Source organism: Bombina bombina, chromosome 4, assembly GCF_027579735.1.
Source record: "Bombina bombina isolate aBomBom1 chromosome 4, aBomBom1.pri, whole genome shotgun sequence".
NCBI classification, from domain to species: domain Eukaryota; kingdom Metazoa; phylum Chordata; class Amphibia; order Anura; family Bombinatoridae; genus Bombina; species Bombina bombina.
Window position 1 is genome coordinate 546,574,331 of NC_069502.1, and position 27,078 is coordinate 546,601,408.

At 37.2% G+C, this 27,078-nt stretch overlaps 1 protein-coding gene across 2 annotated transcripts in view; it reads right to left on the reverse strand.

Moving 5' to 3' along the window:
* Nucleotides 1-2,553: 2,553 nt before the first annotated feature.
* The window catches only part of PGM3 (phosphoglucomutase 3), a 64,629-nt gene continuing 40,104 nt past the window's right edge, over nucleotides 2,554-27,078 (reverse strand). For both annotated transcript variants that reach the window (XM_053710481.1, XM_053710482.1), the window contains exons 12-13: nucleotides 11,116-11,289; nucleotides 2,554-2,976 (exon numbers count right to left, since the gene is read on the reverse strand). In XM_053710481.1, coding sequence (XP_053566456.1) covers nucleotides 2,887-2,976; nucleotides 11,116-11,289 — 264 coding nt within the window. In that variant the 3' untranslated portion in view covers nucleotides 2,554-2,886. The remainder of the gene's footprint in view (nucleotides 2,977-11,115; nucleotides 11,290-27,078) is intronic.

Below are 27,078 nucleotides of genomic sequence, written 5' to 3' on the forward strand. Positions count from 1 at the left end.
TGCGCAATGAGAGGGTAGCAAAAATTAACAGACACCTAACCATAGTGGTAATTTGAGTAGAGATCTTTTCTACTCACAAGGTATGCTACAATGGGCTTCTCAGTTGTAGGCCATTTACTCCGTTGAATTGGACTAATATGTTAGTGAATTTTAAAAGTTTGATTTCTCTTAATAAAATAAATATAGATATCTTCATATACTTCAGCAGTCATGATTTGCTGTCTAACTGTTAAATGTATTTAAAGGGACACTGTACCCACATTTTTTCTTTCGTGATTCAGATAAAGCATGACATTTTAAGCAACTTTCTAATTTACTCAGATTATCAATTTTTCTTCATTCTCTTGGTATCTTTATTTGAAATGCAAGAAATGCAATTAAGTAAGTTTAGATGCCGGCCCATTTTTGGTGATCAACCTGGGTTGTTCTTGCTGATTGGTGAATAAACTCATCCACCAATAAAAAAAAAGTGCTGTCCAGAGTTCTGAATAAAAAAAAAAAGCTTAGATGTCTTCTTTTTAAAATAAAGATAGCAAGAGAACGAAGACAAATTGATAATAGGAATAAATTAGAAAGTGGCTTAAAATTGTATGCTCTATTTGAATCATGAATGAAAAAAATTGGGTTCAGTGTCCCTTTAACAATGGTATTTGTACACCTATCTTAAAAAGGGACATGAAACCCAAAAATTTATTTCATGATTTAGATAGAGAAAACAAATTTAAACAACTTTCCAGTTTACTTCTATTATTATTATTATTCTATTACAGGTATACCTCACTTTACAGCGCTTCACTTTACAGCGCTTCGCTAATACAGCGCTTTGTGGAGCTGAAGTTCAACCTCCAAGGATTTTAAAACAGTGCTGTAATCTTCGTGAGATTGCAAGAAAAGTGACTGGCACCATTTTATTATCCTTAGTTCGCTCTGTTTACAGCATTACAGTGCAATCTGTGTCTCAGTGCTATACTCTGGCAAATTGTACTACAGTGATTGTCACTATTTTGCAGGTACAGTATTTATTGAATACTGTGCTGTGCTAGTGTTAAACTAAACTTAGCGCTATTGCACACCTAATATAAGTTAATTAAAACATGTTTTTAAGTTTTTAAACACACTGGCAAGTGAAAAGAAAGCTAAAACTGCATTGTTTCACTTTAAGGCAGTTTTCACTTTACAGCGGGGCTCCGGTCCCTAACCCGCTGTATGAGCGGGGTATACCTGTATTTAAATTGCTTCCTTCTCTTGTTATCCTTTGCTGAAAGGTTTATCTAGGCAAGCTAAGGGGCAGCAGAGAATCTAGGTTCTAGTTGGGTGATTGGCTCACCCATGTGTTCAGTTAGAAACCATTAGTGCGATGCTGCTCCTTCAACAAATGATACCAAGAGAATGAATTAGATTAGATAATAGACGTAAATTAGAAAGTTATTTAAAAATATATTCTCTATCTGAATCATGAAAAAAAAAATTGGGGTTCATGTCCCTTTAAACTGCAAGATTATAAGTCATTTTTTGGTAGACTCACCTATATGTAAAATTTGTGTTGCTATTTAGCACTAATAAGTGTGTGCTCAAGGGATTTTCTCTCTCTCTTTCTTTTTTAGATGCATATCTAGTTAAAGGGATGTCATTTTTGCATTACTGCCTTTAACTCACATAAATGTTAAGTTACAAGTCCAGCTCTGGAGCTATGCTCTATCGCCCTTCCCTTTGCTAGCAGTAAACCTCCCTCTAGGTCTATTCTCTTGCATGTTGACAGCAGTGTGCTATTGTGAGACTTTTTGGGCTATAAAAATTAAATAGCTAACGTGACTTACATACGTCCCTGCATGTTGGATTATATGGGATATTCCATAAGGTTCCTGAGCCCACATTTTTGTTTCAGTCTAAAGAGACAAATGCTGCCTGTCTGGGCAATGATATTATAAGGTTAAGCTTTTGTATGAGTTTTGCAGAGTTGTTTTAAAACAATTTAATGGATAGGAAACTACTACTGAGGCTTGTTGTATTTCGATAAATTGCATTTTTGTTAGCATACTGTATAAATAGAATTATGTATATAACAACCATTGCATGCAATACTCGGACCTATTAAACAAAAATAATTATAGAGGAAAATATATATTTTTCTTAAAAGTAACCACCTTTACTAGAAAACACGGTTTTAGGGCTTAACCATCCCCGTCGGGACTTATTTGTCTACATCGGAACTGTAAACAAATAAGTAAAAATTGAAATCACACAATCGCATTATTTCAATGAAGGGATCATGTCAGGGGGGAGTGCCTAAGATGCTAGGCATGCCCTCGAGCCCACTATCCCATTTACGAAGCCACTATGGCTTCAGGACAGCCAAATGGCTAGGACATACATGCCGTCCTAACGGCGCTAAAGCCCAGCACAGTTAGGATGGCATGGTACGTCCTAACAGCGGGAAGGGGTTAATCTGTTGGCCCAGTGCCAAACAAGAAAATGTTTTGTTATATCAATATATTTAAAAGACAGGCTATAAGAAAAAGGTGAAAAGGAAAAAATACAACATGGGAGCAATGGTGTAACTAATAAATTTTTACTCTGAAAAATAATTGCACACTTTAGTATTTTGTTTACAATTTGCATATACAGTTCTATACACCATGGTACAAAAAAATCTACAAAGTAATTGAGTACATGATTAAGTTTCTTTCAGACACAGAAAATATTGTAAAAGTTTCAGAAAGAATACAGTTGTGAGTTATCAAACAGCTGCCACCTTAGTTATAAGGAACATTTCATTTTAACAGTTGAATTTATAGAACTGAACCCAAACTTTTGTACAAATGGAATTATCAAGAAGGGCAGAGGTTGACTTGAACTATTTTTACATTTCATGGGGTTTTTCTTTCTTCATCTTAAAGGTTTTGGCTCCTCTCCTACCCCTCCTGCAAGGTGATACACAGCAAGGCATACTTCATACGCCAGCGCATTTGCATTCCCCTGTGAATTCAGAAACAGGGATACATTAAATTCAGTTATGTGCAAAGGGATAGGAAAGTCAAAATGACATGCTCTATCTGAATCAGGCACGTTTAAGACACTTAAATTCACTTCTGTTTTCAAAATGTACTTTGTTCTATATTCAGATATTGACGAAACATTAAAACCAAAACATTTGGTACACAAATGTAATGACAACCTAACCATTCTAGAAAGAAAATCTTTGAAACTATCAGAAAACAACAGTGTGGTATTCAGGTTGGCTGACAAGGGTGGGCGGGTTGTTATACAGACAAGAGAGGACTATTTATCTAAAGCTTTTAAATTTGCTCGGAGAGAAAGATACATACACCATACTAGAAGAGGACCCCACGCCTAAATGTGTAAGATCTAAATAGATTGTTAAGTGAAGCCAACAATAATCAAATATTAACTAATAATGACTATCATTTCATTTATGAGCCTTTTCCCAAGAGGTATACTTTTTATCATCTCCCTAAAATCCATAAGGACCCTATCAATCCCCCTGGAAGACCGATCGTGTCAGGAATAGGGTCCTTATGTGAAAATCTGTCAAAATATGTAGATTACTACATTTATAATAAAAAAAGAGAAAATAAAGATCTCACACCAGCACTCTTGATCCAATATGTTTACTTAGTAAATAATAGTTTACACATGTATATAAACTATCTACTGTGCACAGTTTACACAATTCCTAATCTGACGTTATAATATATAACAGGTATAACATAGCTGAACCTGTTAAATAGCATAGAAACAGTAGGTTTGCAAACAGTAGAAACGAAAAATAAGGAGAAAGCTCATTGAAAAGACTGCAAACAAGGATAAATTTGAATGTTCAGATAGAGTAATACAGCACAGATATACTTATCGTTGGCCAACGTTAGTGCTGTTAACTTGCTGTCTCTTATACATCCATATAACCCATGATCTGGTAAATAACGATTTGTCCTCGTTATTGTTATCCAAAGAAAACAAATCCTCAAGGGGAATTACAGGACCTCATGTTTGAAGTATGTAGATTACTACCTTCAACCCATTGTGAAAAAAAACCAAGGTATGTATGTATGTGTATATATATATGTATGTATGTATATATATATATATATGTATGTGTATATATATATATATGTATGTGTATATATATATATATGTATGTGTATATATGTATATATGTATGTGTATATATATATATATATATATATATATGATACTGTGGAAGTAATCAAATTATTTAAAGGCCTTAAGTGGGAAGATGATTATTGGTGGGTGACGTGTCTTCCCTTTACACCTGCATTCCTCATAATGCAGGTGTAAGGGAGATATAAAATTAACTAAAAAACACTGGAGAATTCCCACTAATCACAAATAATTTTTAGTTAAAAGTATACAATTCATTTTACAGCATAACTTTTTTTTGTTTTGAAAATAAATGCTACTTACAAACCAAAGGCACAGCGATGGGGACGACTTTCGCCCTATCCTATGCTAATTTATATGTGAACAGTTATGAACATAAATATATCTGGGCTAACAATCCATTTTGTAAGAACATAATTAAATATAAATCGGTATATAGACAATGTAATAATCAGTGATGTGCAGTCACTAGAGGCAGGTGAGGCAGTGCTTCACCTCTCATATGGGCAAAAATATATATTTTTTTATTGGCTTTAAAAATAAAAATGTAATTTTTTTTCCCCCCAGCTATATGTTGTGCAATGGAGAGGCACAAGCAGGTCTGCCCACCATTACACAACATGCTACACCACCTACTGGATGCAAGTGGTTAAGATCATTGCATGGCCCATTAACTGCTTATTTGAGGCAGTCCTATTTGGGCTGAACCAATCCAGTGAGAGGCATTAGTAAGTGGAACTTAGGGTTGAGGCTGGATGTTAAATCATATAAAATAAAACAAAAACGGAAAAAAACAACTTTCATATATTTTGTTGCTGTCCTGTGAACCTGCTAGCTTTGCTAAAGTGAAAAAGAGAGTTCTGTTCTTCCCCTCTAAGTGCAGTGGAATGTGCCACTGTCACTTCCTGAATCCTTACAGAGCAGGAAGAGAGGCAGAGAGAGCAGTGTTTCAGCCACATCTTATTAAAGTAAGATTTTACTGAAAGGGATTCTGTTAGTGAAAATGATAATTTAATGAATGTGGTTTAGTGGTTTTTTTTACTCTTTTACAGCAGGGTCGTTTTTGTATTTTGTTTACTCAAACTTTACACCCACTAACTTAGCAGCTTGCCTCTGTACTTCACACTTAATTATAGACTCACACTTAATTATAGACTCATTTTCTGAACTATCTGTAGCTCTGCTGTTTTATTACTTTAAAATGCAGTGGTCCCTCTCCCCCCCCCCTTGTGTGTGTGTGTGTCTCTCTCTATCTATCCATCTCTCTCCTTATGTGTTGTTCTCCCCCATGGTCTCTTTCTCTCTCTGTCTCTCTTCCTCCCCCTCTGACTCTCATCCCTTATGTGTCTCTCTAACTCTCTGTGTGTGATTGTGTCTCTCTCTCTGTCTCTCTAACCCTCTGTGTGTGATTATGTCTCTCTCTCTCTAACCCTCTGTGTGTGATTGTGTCTCTCTTTTTCTCTAACCTTCTGTGTATGATTGTGTCTCTCTCTCTCTTTCTCTCTCTAACCCTCTGTGTGTGATTGTGTCTCTCTCTTTCTCTCTCACCCTCTGTGTGTGATTGTGTCTCTCTCTCTTTCTCTCTAACCCTCTGTGTGTGATTGTGTCTCTCTCTCTCTCTCTCTAACCCTCTGTGTGTGATTGTGTCTCTCTCTCTCTCTCTCTAACCCTCTGTGTGTGATTGTGTCTCTCTCTCTCTCTCTCTAACCCTCTGTGTGTGATTGTGTCTCTCTCTCTAACCCTCTGTGTGTGATTGTGTCTCTCTCTCTCTAACCCTCTGTGTGTGATTGTGTCTCTCTCTCTTTCTCTCTCTCTCTCTAACCCTCTGTGTGTGATTGTGTGTCTCTCTCTCTTTCTCTCTAACCCTCTGTGTGTGATTGTGTCTCTCTCTTTCTCTCTCTCTCTAACCCTCTGTGTGTGATTGTGTCTCTCTCTCTCTAACCCTCTGTGTGTGATTGTGTCTCTCTCTCTCTAACCCTCTGTGTGCGATTGTGTCTCTCTTTCTCTCTAACCCTCTGTGTGTGATTGTGTCCCTCTTTCTCTAACCCTCTGTATGTGATTGTGTCTCTCTTTCTCTCTAACTCTCTGTGTGTGATTGTGTCTCTCACTCTCTTTATTTCTCTCTCTCTAACCCTCTGTGTGTGATTGTGTCTCTCTCTCTTTCTCTCTCTCTAACCCTCTGTGTGTGATTGTGTCTCTCTTTCTCTCTCTAACCCTCTGTGTGTGATTGTGTCTCTCTTTCTCTCTCTAACCCTCTGTGTGTGATTGTATCTCTCTCTCTCTCTCTCTAACCCTCTGTGTGTGATTGTGTCTCTCTCTCTCTAAACCTCTGTGTCTCTCTCCCCCCGTCTCTCTCTCCCTTCCCCCCCCCCCCCGAGTGCTTTTCTGTGTTTCTGTCTACCTTTTATTTATTTATTTAATGAATTGGTAGTGCCATCTGATGGTGGGGCTTTATTTAAAGGGGTGGGGTCAAGCGCCCCACCATCTTTTATTTTCACCAGCCGCCACTGGATCAAGACATTTCTATATTTACTGAATAATGAAAGAATCTATAAGCATAATTTGCAGCATTAAAGTAAAAAGTATGTTTTAAACATATTTTAATGGGCATGGATTTCTAGATCTCATAATCAGAGCAAGCATTGTGTTATCTGGCAAGAGTTTCTGTTACAATCCTTTTAGACTAAAATCAGATGTTTACTAAGTTGACCAGTTTTCCAAGACACCATTTAAAAGGGACATGAAACCCATATGAAACCCATATGCAAATTTAAATAACTTTCCAATTTACATCTAATATCTAATTTTCTTCATTCTTTTGATATCCTTTGTTGAAAATCATATATAAATATGCTCAGTAGCTGCTGATTGGTGGCTGCACATAGATACCTCATGTGATTGGCTCACCCATGTGCATTGCTGTTTCTTCAACAAAGGATATCTAAAGAATGAAGGCGTAGCCTAGCCACTGCCTCACCAGCCTCTGACGTCACTGGTAATAATTTGTTTGGAAGGGTACCTTAGAAGGCATAATGGAATTTTAGGAGTACATTAACAACAACAACAACAACTATAACCTAAAATTCACATGAAAACACTGCCAAAATAGAACTGAGTTTCTGGATTTAATATTATTTAAAAATTAACATAATCTGGAGAAAGTAAGGAACTACAGAAAACCTACTGAAAAATATAGTTTTATTGATGCTGAAAGCTCCCATAAACTAAATTGGATAGATAATGGACCTTATAGCCAGTATTTAAGGCTTAGAAAAAATTGTAGTAAAATAAATTATTTCAAAACAAGAGTCCTTAATTTTGGATAAGAAATTCCTAGATAAGGGTTATAATAAGAGCTTCTACAAACAGCTAAAGATAAAGCTCTCACATATGATAGGGCTAAGTTGTTGGAGTATAATCATAAAAAAGAAAATAAATATAATCGAAAGGAAATAAAGCCAATTAAGGAAGCAAGATTTGTTACTACATACAACAAAGGTTCTTTTTTAATGCAAAAAACTTTAAATAAACATTGGGCGATATTAAAAGCTGACCCTATTTTAGGCCCCACTTTAGGAGATAGGCCATGTGTAATATACAAAAATGGAAAACATTTGAAAAATATTATGGCCCCTAGTAAATTGAAAGAACAGTCTGTAAGATTTGAAAATAGCAACTGGATTTCAATTATTAAAAGGAACAAGAAAGTGTGGAAAATCCAGGTGTAACGTGCACACATATTGATTAATCTACTAATTGCCATAATTCTAACAATTCACAATGCTTTGAGATTAAATATAAAACCAATTGTGATGCCTTGTTTGTAGTTTATCTTATCTTGTGGGTGTGGCCTAAAGTATGTAGGTCGTACTAAAAGGAGAATCATAAGACGTTTTAGTGAACACCTGTATAATATAAAAATCAAGTTATTAAAACAGTATTTCTAAGCATTTTTTAGATGTTCACAATTGTGATCCCGGATCCCTAAAAATCCAGGTAATAGACTAGATTGCTCAATCAGTTCATAATAGACTATTAAAATTAAGAAAACAAGAAACTTATAGGATTTTTAAATCAGATAGCTCAGAACCCAAGGGTTTAAATGTTGACATAGATATATAGGCTTATATGTAGTATCCTTTTTGGCATACAGATTTTTTCCTTACACAGTTTTTCTTCCGCTATTTTTAGTCAGTATTTCGTAGCATATATTTATGATGTAATATGCAATATTTTTTACTATGCAATAGGAAATGTTTATTATGGAATGTTTTTTATCCGTAATGTGATATTTTTTATCCGCAATGTGATATGTTTTTCAGTACATTTATATTTTATATTATGTACCATGACATGCTCTCTATCTATTGTAAGCATATTCAGATTGTTTTATGCAGTATGAATGTACCATTCCATAATTCAAATAAAATTACATAGCGGTACCATGATAGTTTTTAGACAGTTTTTTTTTGTCTATTTGCCCATACTATGTTTCTATTGTATTATGACTTATCATGCATGTATCCTTTTTATCATATTTTGTATTCACTATAATGTGGCATTACGATGGATTTTTGTATCTATTTTATGAGATTTTTGTATTTATTTTATGATATCTATTGTTTAGTGATTGTGTAAACCCATTGCAATCATTCTTGGTTATGAGAGGGTGCTCATTCACTTTTACACGCCCATGGGCGGTTCTATGAACTTTGCTTTTAAAAATAAGCCCGTGCACGCCATAACCTCTATTCAAACATCCTCTTGAGAAAGCCCAACCGGCGTCGGGAGAAACGCATTGAGGGAACCTTTGTCTTAACATCATTAGCAGTGCAATTCGCCTCTGTCCCAGAGTGACCGTAGAAATCACAAAGACTGAACCTGTGACACGCACGGGAGATTCTGCAGGAGCTTACCAGACACTGTTTGTTGCACTTGAGTCGGAGTTTGCGCTCTTGTTTCTTATCTTGCACATCCTTTTAAGAATAATGGGCTAGATTTAAGAATGGATAAAAATGGACAAGGGCGGACATTACCACCACTGTCCACCTGACATTGCAGCTAGTGCATAGCAATACGCTGTCCACATTAATCATTGCACAAGCTATCAATCACCTGGGTCAGAGAGTCCGGGGGGGATTGAGGAACACTACTTTAGGGTTGGCGGCAGTGGTCTGATGAGCACTGCTTCCTAACTATTAACAGCAGGCTCGAGTCAGCAGTTGAAGGCGTTCCAAGGATATATTCACAGCTTCTTAAATGGAACTCAATCATTTTTATTTTGTTTTGCTATTGTGATGATATTTTACACTTTTTAGTTTTACCTCTGAATTTTATCTTAGCTTATAGCACCATATTTTTCAAAAGCAAGCTATGGCACGTAAGTATAGAACTAGTAAGCTGGAGAGCAGATTACGTATTCAAAGTATGCACAGAAGCATCTTATATGCAATATAAACTAGATTTAACACATTTAAAAACCAAGATTAATGTTTAATTTTGTTTATTTTTTTTAAAGTAGTGTAATTTTGTTGTATGCTCCTACTTGGAGTTGTTGGAAACCTCCTACTGGTCTTTAGAATGACTCCACATTCCCATGTATACCCAACCCTGAAGGGGTTCAGTTCACTGTATCTGACTATAATGCTTCATCAACAAGGCCCTGATCCCAGAATGCACTGCAAGGAGCATGAATAAGAACTCATAGTGCAAAATATTTTGGAGGTTTTGTTGAGCATTATATTGCAACCTGTGTTCCCCTCTAACGCCAATATTGTTAGCAGCCCAGCATTAAAACAGTTAATTGGAGCAATAAGCAAACCCTTCACAATGCAGACTGCAAGGTGTAGTTCCCTTATTAACTGTTTCACTGCTGTGCCACTCAAAAAACTGGCCATAGAGGGAACACCGATTGCAACCCATGTATTTTTCCTTTACATCCAGAATCCTGAATATTGAGATAAACAGCACTCATGCTAAAATTTGCTTTTCTAAAATTCTTTAAGCCGCCTTGCAGAACTGACGAGACGTCTAACAATAATCTCCTCAGAGTGGAGAGCTTTGGATTGCAGGCCCATAATTAGGTTTGCCACCTCAGCCATGTTTTTCTGGATACTTATGAGTTACACATGCTGCAGGGTGTGCAGAGGGGAGCATGAGTAGTGATGTCCAGCATCATTATTTGTTTGCTGTACAAGGGTGCAATTCATGTTCCCCTCTGCACACCCTGCAACATGTGTAAATTATAAGTGTCCAGGAAAACATGGCCTAGATGGCAACCCTACCCATAATACACGAGATAAAACATGTGAAGTACCCGTTAGACTGAATTTGTGTTTAAAACAAACTTACTAATTATGCATTTTGTTTAGAGAAAAAGTTGATATGCAGCCTTTATTATAAGTAAAATATCATTAATAAAACCATATCAAATACTATACATGTTTCAGACAGCTTGTATATGAAAAACTCAGAATGTTATTTCCTATAAAATAATCTTGTGCATTGAAAAAATGTTAAAGTGCACTTTCATTATTTATTTTGCCATTTCCTGTAATTTAAATATGACAAAAAGAAAGGGAGTTGTACATTCCATGGAAACGAGAAACCTGACCCGCTTTTTTTAATCTGAACCTAACAAGTCACAACAAGAGAGATAAATTAAACCCCAAGGCTTTTCAAAGGGTATAGCCCTGGAATGCAAAGCAATGTAACTTTTGCTTACAAAACTAAAAGTGTTAATTGCTTTTAAAACATTGATTTAATATGCAGTGATTTTGTAAAACAATTATTAATTTCCGATACATATATAGAAATGACTAATGCCTTATTCACGTTTGAAATGAGAGGGACACTTTGCAAATCATTTTAATAATTCACCAATAGACATGCAAGTCCAAAACTGTTCCTTCAAGAAACTTGTCACAACATTAGCGCATCTCTTAGATCCTGTGTAACTTGTGACAAAAGCCTTACCTGAGTGTCTGCCTCAGCATATACACGCACAACATCCTCTGTACCTGAAGGACGTGCAAATGATCTGGACAAGTTGTACTTTTTAACAAGCTCATCAATTTTCTCCTGAAGCCCTGGTGGCTTTATAGTACGCCTCTCGGCATCAGTCGTTTCAATAACCTTTCTGTCTGAAACCTACAAGATGCGCAAGGAAAGCAGAAAAATCTAATTCAGCACAAGCCTTCAGATAGAATAGGAGTAAACAGGACTAATCCCACTAATATGTTAATAGTAAAAGCAAGGTATATAGAATAATACAAAATCATCAACTCTAATATTAGTGCATATGCCAACATAATTATATAGAATAATACTGTACCTAGATATTTAGATATATAGATATAGATATATACACACACACACACACATTATTATTATACTTTATTTATGAAGCACCATCATATTCCGCAGCGCTGTCTTTGGATACAGTTCATTTAAATAAAACAATAATATAAAACTTCTAAGAGATAGGACAAAATTTACAAACACATACAGGAGGAATCGAGGGCCCTTTTCCAGTGGGAGCTTAAAATCTAGAAGGGTAGGAGGTTGAGAAACAGGAGGTGAGGACTGCAGAAGTCCTGCAGTCTAGCATGAGAGGAGGTGATAGTCGCAGATGCAAGGAGCAGGTCACTGTTGGATCTTAGTGGGCAGTCTGGAGTATACTTGATGATTAGAGAGGATAGGTAGAGGGTAGAGGCGTTGGTGAGTGCTTTGTATGCAAGGGTGAGAATTTTGAATTTTATTCTGCTGTGTATGGGGAGCCAATGAAGGGACTCACAGAGAGGTGCAGCAGATACAGAGCAACGGGAAAGGTGGATCAGCCTGGCAGAGGCATTTAGGATTGATTGAAGGAGGGAGAGGCGGTAAAGAGGAAGGCCAGTAAGTAGGTTATTGCAGTAGTCAAGTCGGGAAATAACATACATACATACACACATACATATATATATTCCAAAGAAATAACTTGCACCCGGTTTCTTCAATAGGGATGTTACCACTTTATTCACATATTGTGGTACACTTCACATCCAAATACATCCAAAGTTTTGGTCCTCCACCTGGGACCTTTATCAAGGATACAAAACAAACTTAAACACCCAGCTTAAATAGTATTCCACACGGGGATCTATACACACTTCTCATCTGAAAATCACTAAACAGGAACAGCGGAAAACAACTTCTTGTGATGACATTACCACCAAAAAAAACCCCAACTAAACTAAAAAATAAAAAAAAAAAAAAAAATTAAAAAAAAAAAAAAAAGGTCTGAAAACAGATTTCCACTTCAAAATAAACAGAAGGGCTAAACCACATTCCTGTGCAATATATTCTATGCATAGATCATCCAAAAACAAAAAAAATATCTGTTGTCATGGCAACAGATAAACAAACCAGTCAAATAACAAAAAAAGAAGACGCTGCCTCTTGTCACTAGGTTATTTACATATATACACAACAGTACTCATTTTAAGTACCAATCAAAATCACAGTAGGGTAAATCATACTCCATATAATACTGAGCACATTTCTTACTAATTCTATCTCACACTGATCCTAACTGATTTGAGTAAGATGACCAAGAGATATGATCTAAGATAAAACTTAGCACATAGTTAATGCAATAAAAAACAAAAAAGCAACTAAATTATCTTTCATCCAAAAAACAACACGAGAGACCAGACTTGCTTATTGAGACCCCAGGGAGCCATCGTTTGCAACTTATAAATCCACTCGATCTCTCTTCTGAGTAGTAATTTATTCACATCCCCACCTCTGGGCGGTCTCTTGACTTGAGCTATGGGCATACAGCGAAGGTCAGCAACCGTATGTTTCTCTTGCAAAAAATGCAATGCCACCGGCTGGTCACTCTTTGCTTTCTTCAGGGCTTGTCTTATGCTTGACCGGTGATTGGCCATTCTGTCCTTCAGGGGGCACTCCGTTTTGCCTACATATGTAATGCCACACGGGCATTTAATAACGTAGACCACCATCTGTGAAGAACAGGTTAATCTATGCGTCAAATAGATCCTTTTGCCCGTCCTAGGGTGACTAAACGAGTTGCCCACAATAAGGCTGTTGCAGGTTATACATCCATATGGCAACCTGGGTTAATGGCCCAACTCCTGACGTCATAACTTCAAATAGGGTCAGTTCGAACCAGGAGGTCCTTCAAACTCTTTCCTCTCCTATATCTAATCAGAGGGCAGGTTTTGAAAACACCCTTCAGAGAGTCGTCTGTAGATAAAGTGTTCCAATACTTGCATATTGACTGTTTCATCTGCTGGGTGACTAAATTAAACCTAGGGGTAAAGACACAGCTCTCGGTCATCTTACTCCTTATTCTGGCACTCAACACTTTTTAATGAAAAGCCTTGGTCAAGGAATTTGTTGGTCATTTCCTCCTCCCTAACCTTTATCTGTCCCTCAGAGACCATTCTATTGATCCTTGAAAATTGAGAAAATATAGGTAAACTTTCCAATAGTGATTTGGGGTGAAAACTGGAAGCCAAAAGCAATGAATTTCTATCTGTATCCTTCACATAAAGGTCAGTCTGTAGCACCCCTCCCTGTTTCACTGCCATCACATCCAAGTATGGGATATGAGAGTAGCTCGCAATCATAGTAAATCTGATTTTCAAGGGAATCCTATTCAACTTGTTAATAAACTCAGTCCATACAAAAAACAGGTCATCTATATATCTACAATAACCTTTTATCTTATCACCAAATTCAATATTTTCCAAAATGTGTCGCTGTTTAGATTCAAACAAACATGTTGGCCAGCGATGGGGCCCTATTCTAACCCATCGCTGTCCCAACCCTTTCTCTATAGTATGACTTCTCAAATTTAAAATAATTAGACATAACAAAATCTAACAGTTCCAATAGAAAACCGCTACAAGGACCATTATACTGACCACTTTTTCTGATAACCTCCAGCACACTACCAATGCCCTCCTGTATGTCAATGTTAGTATAAAGACTAGAAACGTCTAAGATTACTAAAATGATATCAGGCCTTATTTCACCAATATCTTTTAACCTTTGCAAAAAATGAGACATCTTTTATCACACTAACTCCCATACACAGGGCTGAAGGTAAAAATCTATAAACCGTGCAATAGGCTGCATTACAGATACCCTAGCCCACACAATTACCAAGAAGGAGGTTTTTCGGGAGTGTGGGTCAGACCCAGACGTAGGGAGACCAGGAGGGGAGGTTATAAGCACAAGATTAAGAAGTGCCAGACGATGGAAAAAAAAGTAATATATAATTTGAGTGACTATACCCTGTCAGAGTCATAGAAGTTATTGTTATCAGAAGGTTTGAATTTCATACCATCTTATGTTCAAAATAACCTTGAGGATGATATTGAATTGTTTAAGATGCAGAGGCTTTTGGCAGTTAAGGACAGGTTTAGTGGAATTACAGGAGATAGATCTGACTTTAGGGTAAAGAGTGTTAGGGGTGAGTGCTGGTGGCTATATTTATATGTATCACAAACCTATGAATTAGCATAGTTTTGGCGGCAAAAGAGGGGAATTTGGCGCCAAAAAAATGACCCGACCCGGAAGTGCTTTTATTATTGTGTATCCGTTTTTTGCTTATTTGCCCCTTTTACTCAGATAATTACGGCTCTGTATTGGTCCTATAATTTGGAACGAATAAGGGGTTCTGTCAGTATTAGTTTCTCATACATTATCATGTACGTTGCCGATCGCTCTGTTTCTACATACATCAGCGTCGGGCCGGAAGTGACATAGTGTTTGTTTACTTCCGGTTTCTCATACTTCCGGTTGCGGTAATCACAAAGCGGTTTTTCGCATATGGCGATAACTAAAGAAGGGGTATTGAATTTTTTTTTATTTTTTTTTACATATACATGATATATTGTAAAATTTACACTTCATAAGACTTGATTGTACCAATTTATGTTAGTGGTATAGCGAGCAATAAAAACGAGCAATATTATTACGATTAGAAACGATTAGAAATTACAAATGAGAGTAAAAATATATATGTTGGATAAATATCAGTTTGTGCATTAGTACATTTAAACATTGTACATTATACATTAAAAAACACCAATAAAAAAACTTAAAATACAATTAAAATCGACATCTTCAATAAAATAACTTACTAATAAAATTCTTATTAAAATTGGAATCAAATTTTAATTTTAACAGAAGGGTTTATTAAAACTAGTAAAATGCAGATAAAATACGGCAATAAGCCCGAACATGGGGAATAGATATATATATATATACACCCTGTGCATATTGAAATATAAGGCAGAGATATGGTAGCTACACAGAGCTACACGAAAGACTACATCAAAGGCACAAAAGGATCACGGTATTCCTGAATAAGAGCATATCTGAAAATAATTAGAAATGGGACTTGGAATAGAACTAATAATAGGACTTCAAAATAGGGTACGTGTACTATGCTCGAGAGGCTGAATAACTCCAATTCTAAAGAAGGGACCTCAGTAAGACAAATGTATGATGATTGTAGTGACGCTTAGCTATAAGAAGCTAGTATGAAAATACATGCAAACTGGCCATGTGTCACCTGTTGTCTAAGATCAGTGATTATTTGTACTTACTAAGTGTGAGAGGTCCTCCCTATTATTCAAACCCCTAGGGTAAAGACAATCTATATTAAAAATCCACTTGGATTCTACCGTCAGTAAGCGCCTTTCATAGTCACCTCCCCTCCAGTTTGGTGTCACTAATTGTATACCTATATAATTACCTAGCTCGGTGATGGTTAGTGAAGTGTTTGTAGAGGGCTGTTTCGGTGCTTTCATGTTCAATCTTTAATATGTGTTCTCTAATACGATCTTTGAGGTGTCTGGACGTTTGTCCTATATATTGGAGTCCACAGCTGCACCATATCAAATAGACAACTCCTCTATCACTGCATCTTATGAGGTCATTAATCTTATATTTGACTCCTGAATTGTACGAGGTAAATTCTTTGGTTTTTATGCCTCTTTTACAGGCTTTACAGCCCAGACATGGGAAAAAACCTTTAATTTCCTTGCCGAATACATCCCTTGTTTTATTTGGTGTTCTTTTAGGTATACTTGGGGATAGTCTATTTTTAAGATTGTCTGTTTTCCTGTATATGAAGACAGGTCGACTTGACAGTTTATCCCCTATGATTTCATCATTCCTTAAAAGTGCCCAGTGCTTCTCTATAATTTTCTCTACAATGTGTCTGTTTTCACTATACTCAGTAATAAACGGGATAGTGAGTATGTTATCGTCAGAATAGTGAATAGTTTTTTTCGGTTTATATACCAGGAGATCTTTCCGGTCTTTCTTCCTGACCTCTTCCATGGTTTGAATTAGGGACTCTTCTTCATAACCTCTTTCTAAGAATTTTTCTTTGAGAGTAGCGGCTTGTTCTTCCCACTTTTTGGGATTGGAACAGTTTTTCTTCAGTCTTTGGAATTGGCCTTTTGGTATATTCGTCTTCCATCTGTTAAGATGACAGCTTTCCATGTGTATGTAATTATTGCAGTCCACTTTCTTAAAGAAAGTGGACGTCTCCAATTCCCCTTCGATAATCTCAATTTTTAAATCCAAATAGTTAATTGTTTTATTGCTCATCTCGTGTGTAAATTTAAGGTTACAAGTGTTGTCATTCATGACTTCCAAGGTGTGTTCCAAGTCTTCTCTAGATCCCTTCCAAATCATAATAATATCGTCAATGTACCTGTTATAGAGGACCAGGTCCGCGCTAGCTGGGCATGATTCCCAGAAAATCGATTCCCAGTAGCCCATGTATAGATTAGCATAGCTAGGCGCGAACCTGGTCCCCATGGCTGTACCACATATTTGTTTATAAAAAATCCCATTGTTGTTAAAATAATTATGGGTTAAAATGAACCGTATTCCTTTGAGAATGAATTCTCTCTGTAGTTCAGGTAAATTGGGGTCTTTTTTTAAAAAGAAATCCACTGCCTCTATACCGCCTTCATGTGGTATGCTGGTATAGAGGGACACGACGTCACATGTGACGAGTGTATAATTCTCTCCCCATTGTATATTCTCCAATTTGTTGAGAATTTGGGTAGAGTCCCTCAGATATGACAGTAATTCCGTAACGTATTTTTGTAACAATCTGTCTATATATTCAGATAGATTGCTAGACAGACCCCCTATTCCTGATATTATTGGCCGACCAGGGGGTCTGTCGAGGGATTTATGAACTTTGGGGAGGTAGTATAGAACTGGAGTTATGGGATGTTTGGTGTTTATATATTTATATTCTTTTTCATTGAGAATACCAGTATTTCTGGCTTCCCCCAACATTTCTTCTAATTCTTTTTTATAAACTTCAACTGGATTTTTCCTTAATGTTTCATATGTCTGTTGGTCCGATAAGATTCTGTTACACTCGTGGTCATAATCTATTTTGTTCAAAACCACGATGCCCCCGCCTTTATCAGCTGGTTTAATAACCACGTCATGGTTATTTTCGAGGGTCTTTATGGTGTTCATTTGTTCCTTAGATAGATTATGTTTATGTCTGTTCAGTTTCTTGTGGTTGATGTCCCTGATCTCATTACAGATCAAGGTATCAAATGTGTCTATGGCATTACCCTTACTTGCCAATGGGTAAAAAGTCGATCTCGGTCTTAAATCCGTATGGAGGTAGGTATTTCCATTAGTGGTTTGAGTGTCTGAGTAAACCTTTTCGTGTCGAGTGGATTGTGTTTCCAGTGGCGTTTTCATGAAATGTCTTTTAAGAGTCAGTTTCCTGACTAGTTCTTTGGCATTTATGAAGGTGTTAAATTTGTTCAAACCCTTTGATGGGGCGAATGACAATCCATAACTTAACACAGATGATTCTTTTTCTGTGAGTTCCTTTGAGCTTAAGTTAAAAATGCCTGTAGTGGTAACCTTGGCATTTGATGGGAGGGGAGATGGTAACTCCTTTTTTCTTCTTATTCTTCTTCCTCCTCTCTTGCCCCTGTGGGTCTTCTTTTGTCTGTAGGAGTTTGGAAATCTTCTGAGTTTGGGTTCTTTCTCTTCATAGATCCTCTTTCTGGTTCTTTGAGAGTGTTCTGAGGAACCCCTAAAAAAGAATGCCCTGATGTTGTTGCTTGGTATTCTTCATTTGTGCCTAAATCCGGTATTCTCTTATTTTGTTGTCTGTCTTCTTGTTTAGACTGGGGATTCATCCCACGCATGTTTTTATCTGGTCGTGGTCCTGGGTAGTTAGATCTGGGGGGCTGATAGTTATCATTATAATGGTGATTATGCCAATTTTCACCTCTATTGTATGGCTGTCGGTGTCTGTGGTTTGGGTAGGGGTGTCTTGGATATCCTCCTTGTCCCCAAGCTGAGTCTATGTCTTCTCTGTTATTACCGTTTATTCTGGCCAATATAGGAGAATAAACGGTAATAACAGAGAAGACAGACTCAGCTTGGGGACAAGGAGGATATCCAAGACACCCCTACCCAAACCACAGACACCGACAGCCATACAATAGAGGTGAAAATTGGCATAATCACCATTATAATGATAACTATCAGCCCCCCAGATCTAACTACCCAGGACCACGACCAGATAAAAACATGCGTGGGATGAATCCCCAGTCTAAACAAGAAGACAGACAACAAAATAAGAGAATACCGGATTTAGGCACAAATGAAGAATACCAAGCAACAACATCAGGGCATTCTTTTTTAGGGGTTCCTCAGAACACTCTCAAAGAACCAGAAAGAGGATCTATGAAGAGAAAGAACCCAAACTCAGAAGATTTCCAAATTCCTACAGACAAAAGAAGACCCACAGGGGCAAGAGAGGAGGAAGAAGAATAAGAAGAAAAAAGGAGTTACCATCTCCCCTCCCATCAAATGCCAAGGTTACCACTACAGGCATTTTTAACTTAAGCTCAAAGGAACTCACAGAAAAAGAATCATCTGTGTTAAGTTATGGATTGTCATTCGCCCCATCAAAGGGTTTGAACAAATTTAACACCTTCATAAATGCCAAAGAACTAGTCAGGAAACTGACTCTTAAAAGACATTTCATGAAAACGCCACTGGAAACACAATCCACTCGACACGAAAAGGTTTACTCAGACACTCAAACCACTAATGGAAATACCTACCTCCATACGGATTTAAGACCGAGATCGACTTTTTACCCATTGGCAAGTAAGGGTAATGCCATAGACACATTTGATACCTTGATCTGTAATGAGATCAGGGACATCAACCACAAGAAACTGAACAGACATAAACATAATCTATCTAAGGAACAAATGAACACCATAAAGACCCTCGAAAATAACCATGACGTGGTTATTAAACCAGCTGATAAAGGCGGGGGCATCGTGGTTTTGAACAAAATAGATTATGACCACGAGTGTAACAGAATCTTATCGGACCAACAGACATATGAAACATTAAGGAAAAATCCAGTTGAAGTTTATAAAAAAGAATTAGAAGAAATGTTGGGGGAAGCCAGAAATACTGGTATTCTCAATGAAAAAGAATATAAATATATAAACACCAAACATCCCATAACTCCAGTTCTATACTACCTCCCCAAAGTTCATAAATCCCTCGACAGACCCCTTGGTCGGCCAATAATATCAGGAATAGGGGGTCTGTCTAGCAATCTATCTGAATATATAGACAGATTGTTACAAAAATACGTTACGGAATTACCGTCATATCTGAGGGACTCTACCCAAATTCTCAACAAATTGGAGAATATACAATGGGGAGAGAATTATACACTCGTCACATGTGACGTCGTGTCCCTCTATACCAGCATACCACATGAAGGCGGTATAGAGGCAGTGGATTTCTTTTTAAAAAAAGACCCCAATTTACCTGAACTACAGAGAGAATTCATTCTCAAAGGAATACGGTTCATTTTAACCCATAATTATTTTAACAACAATGGGATTTTTTATAAACAAATATGTGGTACAGCCATGGGGACCAGGTTCGCGCCTAGCTATGCTAATCTATACATGGGCTACTGGGAATCGATTTTCTGGGAATCATGCCCAGCTAGCGCGGACCTGGTCCTCTATAACAGGTACATTGACGATATTATTATGATTTGGAAGGGATCTAGAGAAGACTTGGAACACACCTTGGAAGTCATGAATGACAACACTTGTAACCTTAAATTTACACACGAGATGAGCAATAAAACAATTAACTACTTGGATTTAAAAATTGAGATTATCGAAGGGGAATTGGAGACGTCCACTTTCTTTAAGAAAGTGGACTGCAATAATTACATACACATGGAAAGCTGTCATCTTAACAGATGGAAGACGAATATACCAAAAGGCCAATTCCAAAGACTGAAGAAAAACTGTTCCAATCCCAAAAAGTGGGAAGAACAAGCCGCTACTCTCAAAGAAAAATTCTTAGAAAGAGGTTATGAAGAAGAGTCCCTAATTCAAACCATGGAAGAGGTCAGGAAGAAAGACCGGAAAGATCTCCTGGTATATAAACCGAAAAAAACTATTCACTATTCTGACGATAACATACTCACTATCCCGTTTATTACTGAGTATAGTGAAAACAGACACATTGTAGAGAAAATTATAGAGAAGCACTGGGCACTTTTAAGGAATGATGAAATCATAGGGGATAAACTGTCAAGTCGACCTGTCTTCATATACAGGAAAACAGACAATCTTAAAAATAGACTATCCCCAAGTATACCTAAAAGAACACCAAATAAAACAAGGGATGTATTTGGCAAGGAAATTAAAGGTTTTTTCCCATGTCTGGGCTGTAAAGCCTGTAAAAGAGGCATAAAAACCAAAGAATTTACCTCGTACAATTCAGGAGTCAAATATAAGATTAATGACCTCATAAGATGCAGTGATAGAGGAGTTGTCTATTTGATATGGTGCAGCTGTGGACTCCAATATATAGGACAAACGTCCAGACACCTCAAAGATCGTATTAGAGAACACATATTAAAGATTGAACATGAAAGCACCGAAACAGCCCTCTACAAACACTTCACTAACCATCACCGAGCTAGTCTCAAAGATTTTAATTATATAGGTATACAATTAGTGACACCAAACTGGAGGGGAGGTGACTATGAAAGGCGCTTACTGACGGTAGAATCCAAGTGGATTTTTAATATAGATTGTCTTTACCCTAGGGGTTTGAATAATAGGGAGGACCTCTCACACTTAGTAAGTACAAATAATCACTGATCTTAGACAACAGGTGACACATGGCCAGTTTGCATGTATTTTCATACTAGCTTCTTATAGCTAAGCGTCACTACAATCATCATACATTTGTCTTACTGAGGTCCCTTCTTTAGAATTGGAGTTATTCAGCCTCTCGAGCATAGTACACGTACCCTATTTTGAAGTCCTATTATTAGTTCTATTCCAAGTCCCATTTCTAATTATTTTCAGATATGCTCTTATTCAGGAATACCGTGATCCTTTTGTGCCTTTGATGTAGTCTTTCGTGTAGCTCTGTGTAGCTACCATATCTCTGCCTTATATTTCAATATGCACAGGGTGTATATATATATATATATATATCTATTCCCCATGTTCAGGCTTATTGCCGTATTTTATCTGCATTTTACTAGTTTTAATAAACCCTTCTGTTAAAATTAAAATTTGATTCCAATTTTAATAAGAATTTTATTAGTAAGTTATTTTATTGAAGATGTCGATTTTAATTGTATTTTAAGTTTTTTTATTGGTGTTTTTTAATGTATAATTTACAATGTTTAAATGTACTAATGCACAAACTGATATTTATCCAACATATATATTTTTACTCTCATTTGTAATTTCTAATCGTTTCTAATCATAATAATATTGCTCGTTTTTATTGCTCGCTATACCACTAACATAAATTGGTACAATCAAGTCTTATGAAGTGTAAATTTTACAATATATCATGTATATGTAAAAAAAAAAAATTTCAATACCCCTTCTTTAGTTATCGCCATATGCGAAAAACCGCTTTGTGATTACCGCAACCGGAAGTATGAGAAACCGGAAGTAAACAAACACTATGTCACTTCCGGCCCGACGCTGATGTATGTAGAAACAGAGCGATCGGCAACGTACATGATAATGTATGAGAAACTAATACTGACAGAACCCATTATTCGTTCCAAATTATAGGACCAATACAGAGCCGTAATTATCTGAGTAAAAGGGGCAAATAAGCAAAAAACGGATACACAATAATAAAAGCACTTCCGGGTCGGGTCATTTTTTGGCGCCAAATTCCCCTCTTTTGCCGCCAAAACTATGCTAATTCATAGGTTTGTGATACATATAAATATAGCCACCAGCACTCACCCCTAGATAGTCTTGAAAAAGGCCTGTTAAAGAGGCCGAAACGCGTTGACATTTTTGGTGAGCATTATTTCTTTATTTCTTGCTTTTTGAAATTTTATTGCACTATGTTATTCTTTTGATTTACAGGGATTACAAGAGTTTATATTGAACAGGAAGGTAAAACCATCTATCTCAAAGAGTTCATCGCCATCATTCAAACGGAGTTAGCCACAAGGAGGATCATTCACTAATACCTAATGATTAAGACTTTCACTTGGATTATACTATATACACACTATTTATTATTTCTCTTATATTTTTAATTTTTAATTTTTGTTTAACCGGATTTTATATTTTTCACTATTTTTGACACATATTTTTGACACCTATTTTTAGGGGGTCCCCCACTTTTAATTTTAATACACATTTTTTTACATATTTTTATACAATTTTTTACAATTTTTACATCACTTTTTTCACACTTTTTTTCACATCCTCCCTCCAAGGGATCTTTTTATCATCAGTTTATTTTTAACATTTGATTTTTTCACTGGTCATTTCCACTGGATTTACTCACTGGACTTTTCATAGACTTCTATTGACATATCTGGACTTTTCTATAATTTTGTATATCCCCGTAATTGGTGACATACCCTTATACCCTTTATCGTTTTTAGCTACCATTGTGTCTTTAGTATTTATCTGCTAGTACTGTGAAATTCCATTTTTCAAGTCTATTCTGTTACATGGATCCATGTTTTTAACTATATGTTTTTGAATTAAATGTTTGATAATGTTTTATAATCACTGATGTATTTGTTAGATTTTTCCTTTGCCTTATAGTTGGCGCTCTTGGATTATTTGTGTTTTTTCTGTTGTTCTTACTAGGGTAAGCTAGATACCCTCTATCCAGGAGCTATAAGGAACCGGGCTGAGCGCTGTTAGATATCTTGTACTCTAAAGAGTGTTAGGGACTTCTCTAGTACTAATGCCAACATTTCTACCTTTTATCGTAGGGTTAGACAAGATATCATGATGCACCCTAGGAAATGTTTTTTTAATTTAACTAAACCTGAACTGGACGCACTTGACACTTTAAAGAAAAACAACAATATTGTGATTAGGGGGGCCGATAAGGGTGGGGGCATCGTTGTACAAAACTATAGCTCCTATCGAACGGAAGTTTTGAGACAATTGACTGATATTTCAGTGTATGAAAAGCTAGACTGTGACCCCACCATTGACATCAAAAGAGAAGCTAATAGATCAGTATCGGTGTTGCAGGGTGGGCATATTAATAAGGAAACTGCTTTATTTTTTACTCAGAAATTTCCCATCAGACCTATACTATACTGCATACCCAAAATCAATAAGGATCCGTTGGCACCACCTGGCCGCCCAATTGTGTCGGCTAGAGAATCTGTGATGCAGCCCATTGCACAGTTTATAGATTTTACCTTCAGCCCTGTGTATGGAAGTTAGTGATTGTGATAAAAGATACATCTCATTTTTTTGCAAAAGTTAAAATATATTGGTGAAATATGGCCTGGTATGATTTTAGTAACCTTAGACATTTCTAGACTTTATTATAGCATTGACATACAGGAGGGCATTGGTAGTGTGCTGGAGGTTATCAGAAAAAGTGGTCAGTATAATGGTCTTTGTAGCGGTTTTGTATTGGAACTGTTGGATTTTGTTTTATCTAATAATTATTTTAAATTGTTGGGACAGCAATGGGTTCGAATGTGACCCCATCGCTGGCCAACAATGTTTATGTTTAAATATGAACAGCGACACAATTTGGGAGCTATTGAATTTGGTGATAATATAAAAGGTTTTTGTAGATATACAGTATCTCACAAAAGTGAGTACACCCCTCACATTTTTGTAAATATTTTATTATATCTTTTCATGTGACAACACTGAAGAAATGACACTTTGCTACAATGTAAAGTAGTGAGTGTACAGCCTGTATAACAGTGTAAATTTGCTGTCCCCTCAAAATAACTCAACACAGCCAATAATGTCTAAACCGTTGGCAACAAAAGTGAGTACATCCCTAAGTGGAAATGTCCAAATTGAGCCCAATTAGCCATTTTCCCTCCCCGGTGTCATGTGACTCGTTAGTGTTACAAGGTCTCAGATGTAAATGGGGAGCAGGTGTGTTAAATTTTGTGTTATCACTCTCACACTCTCTCATACTGGTCACTGGAAGTTCAACATGGCACCTCATGGCAAAGAACTCTGAGGATCTGAAAAAAAGAATTGTTGCTCTACATAACGATGGCCTAGGCTATAAGAAGAAAACCAAGACCCTGAAACTGAGCTGCAGCACGGTGGGCAAGACCATACAGCGGTTTCACAGGACAGGTTCCACTCAGAACAGGCCTCGCAATGGTCGACCAAAGAAGTTGAGTGCACATGCTCAGTGTCATATTCAGAAGTTGTCTTTGGGAAATAGACGTATGAGTGCTGCCAGCATTGCTGCAGAGGTTGAAGGGGTGGGGAGTCAGCCTGTCAGTGCTCAGACCATAAGCCGCATCAAATTGGTCTGCATGGCTGTCGTCCGAGAAGGAAACCTCTTCTAAAGATGATGCACAAGAAAGTGTGCAAACAGTTTGCTGAAGACAAACAGACTAAGGACATGGATTGCTGGAACCATGTCATGTGGTCTGATATGACCAAGATAAACCTTTTTGGTTCAGATGGTGTCAAGCGTGTGTGGCGGCAACCAGGTGAGGAGTACAAAGACAAGTGTGTCTTGCCTACAGTCAAGCATGGTGGTAGGAGTGTCATGGTCCAGGCCTGCATGAGTGCTGCCGGCACTGGGGAGCTACAGTTCATTGAGGGAACCATGAATGCCAACATGTACTATGAGATACTGAAGCAGAGCATGATCCCCTCTCTTCTTCTCAGTATTCCAACATGATAATGACCCCAAACACACCTCCAAGACGGCCACTGCCTTGATAAAGAAGCTAAGGGTAAAAGTGATGGACTGGCCAAGCAGGTCTCCAGACCTAAACCCTTTTGAGCATCTGTAGGGCATCCTCAACCAGAAGGTGGGGGAGCGCAAGGTCACTAATATCCACCAGCTGCGTGATGTCGTCATGGAGGAGTGGAAGAGGACTCCAGTGGCAACCTGTGAAGCTTTGGTGAACTCCATGCCCAAGAGGATTAAAAGGGACACTAAACGCACATTTATTTCTTTAATGATAGAGCATGCAATTTTAAGCAACTTTCTAATTTACTCCTATTAATTTTTCTTCATTCTCTTGCTATCTTTATTTAAAAAGCAGGAATGTGATGCATAGGAGCCGGCCCATTTTTGGTTGAGAACCTGGGTTATGCTTGCTTATTGGTGGGTACATGTCAGCTTCCAATAAGCAAGCACTATCTCTGGTGCTGAACCTAAAATGAGCTGGCTGCTAAGATTTTCATTCATGATTTTCAAATAAAGATAGCAAAAGTAGGAAGAAAAATTAATAATAGGCGTAAATTAGAAAGCTGCTTAAAATTGCATGCTCTATCTGAATCATAAAAGAAAAAAATTGGGTTCAGGAAGTGCTGGAAAATAATGGTGGCCACACAAAATATTGACACACTGGGCCCAATTTGGACATTTCTACTTAGGGGTGCACTGACTTTTGTTGCCAACGGTTTAGACATTAATGGCTGTGTGTTTAATTATTTTGAGGGGACAGCACATTTACACTGTTATACAGGCTGTACACTCACTACTTTACATTGTAGCAAAGTGTCATTTCTTCAGTGTTGTCACATGAAAATATATAATACAATATTTACAAAAATGTGAGGGGTGTACTCACTTTTGTGAGATACTGTAGATGACCTGTTTTTTTGTATGGACTGACACCATGGACAAACTGACTGAGTTTATTAAAACAAGTTGAATTGGATTCCCTCGAAAATCAGATTTACTTTGAATGCGATCTACACTCATATCCCATGCTTGGATGTGATAGTAGTGAAACAGGTAGGGGTGCTACAGACTGACCTTTATGTGAAGGATACAGATAGAAATTCATTGCTTTTGGCTTCCAGTTTTCATCCCAAATAACTAGTGGAAAGTTTACCTATTAGCCAATTTTCAAGGATCAATAGAATTGTCTCTCATGAGGGACAGATAAAGGTTAGTGAGGATGAAATGACCAACAAATTCCTTGACAGAGGCTTTTCATTAAAAAGTGTTGAGTGCCAGAATAAGGAGTAAGGTGACCAAGAGAGCTGCAAGCTCTGAACCACCTTCATGTTTATTTACCCCTAGGTTTAATTAAGTCACCCAGCAGATGAAACAGTCAATATACACGTATTGGAACACTTTATCTACAGATGACTCTCTAAACTGTGTTTTCAAAGCCTACCCTCTGATTGGATATAGGAGAGGTAAGAGTTTGAAGGACCTCCTGGTTTAAACTGACCCTATTCGAAGTCATGACGTCAGGAGTTGGGACATTAACCCAGGTTGCCATAGATCAGATGGATGTATAACCTGCAACAGCCTTATTGTGGGCAACTCGTTTAGTCACCCTAGGACGGGCAAAAGGATCTATTTGAAGCATAGATTAACCTGTTCTTC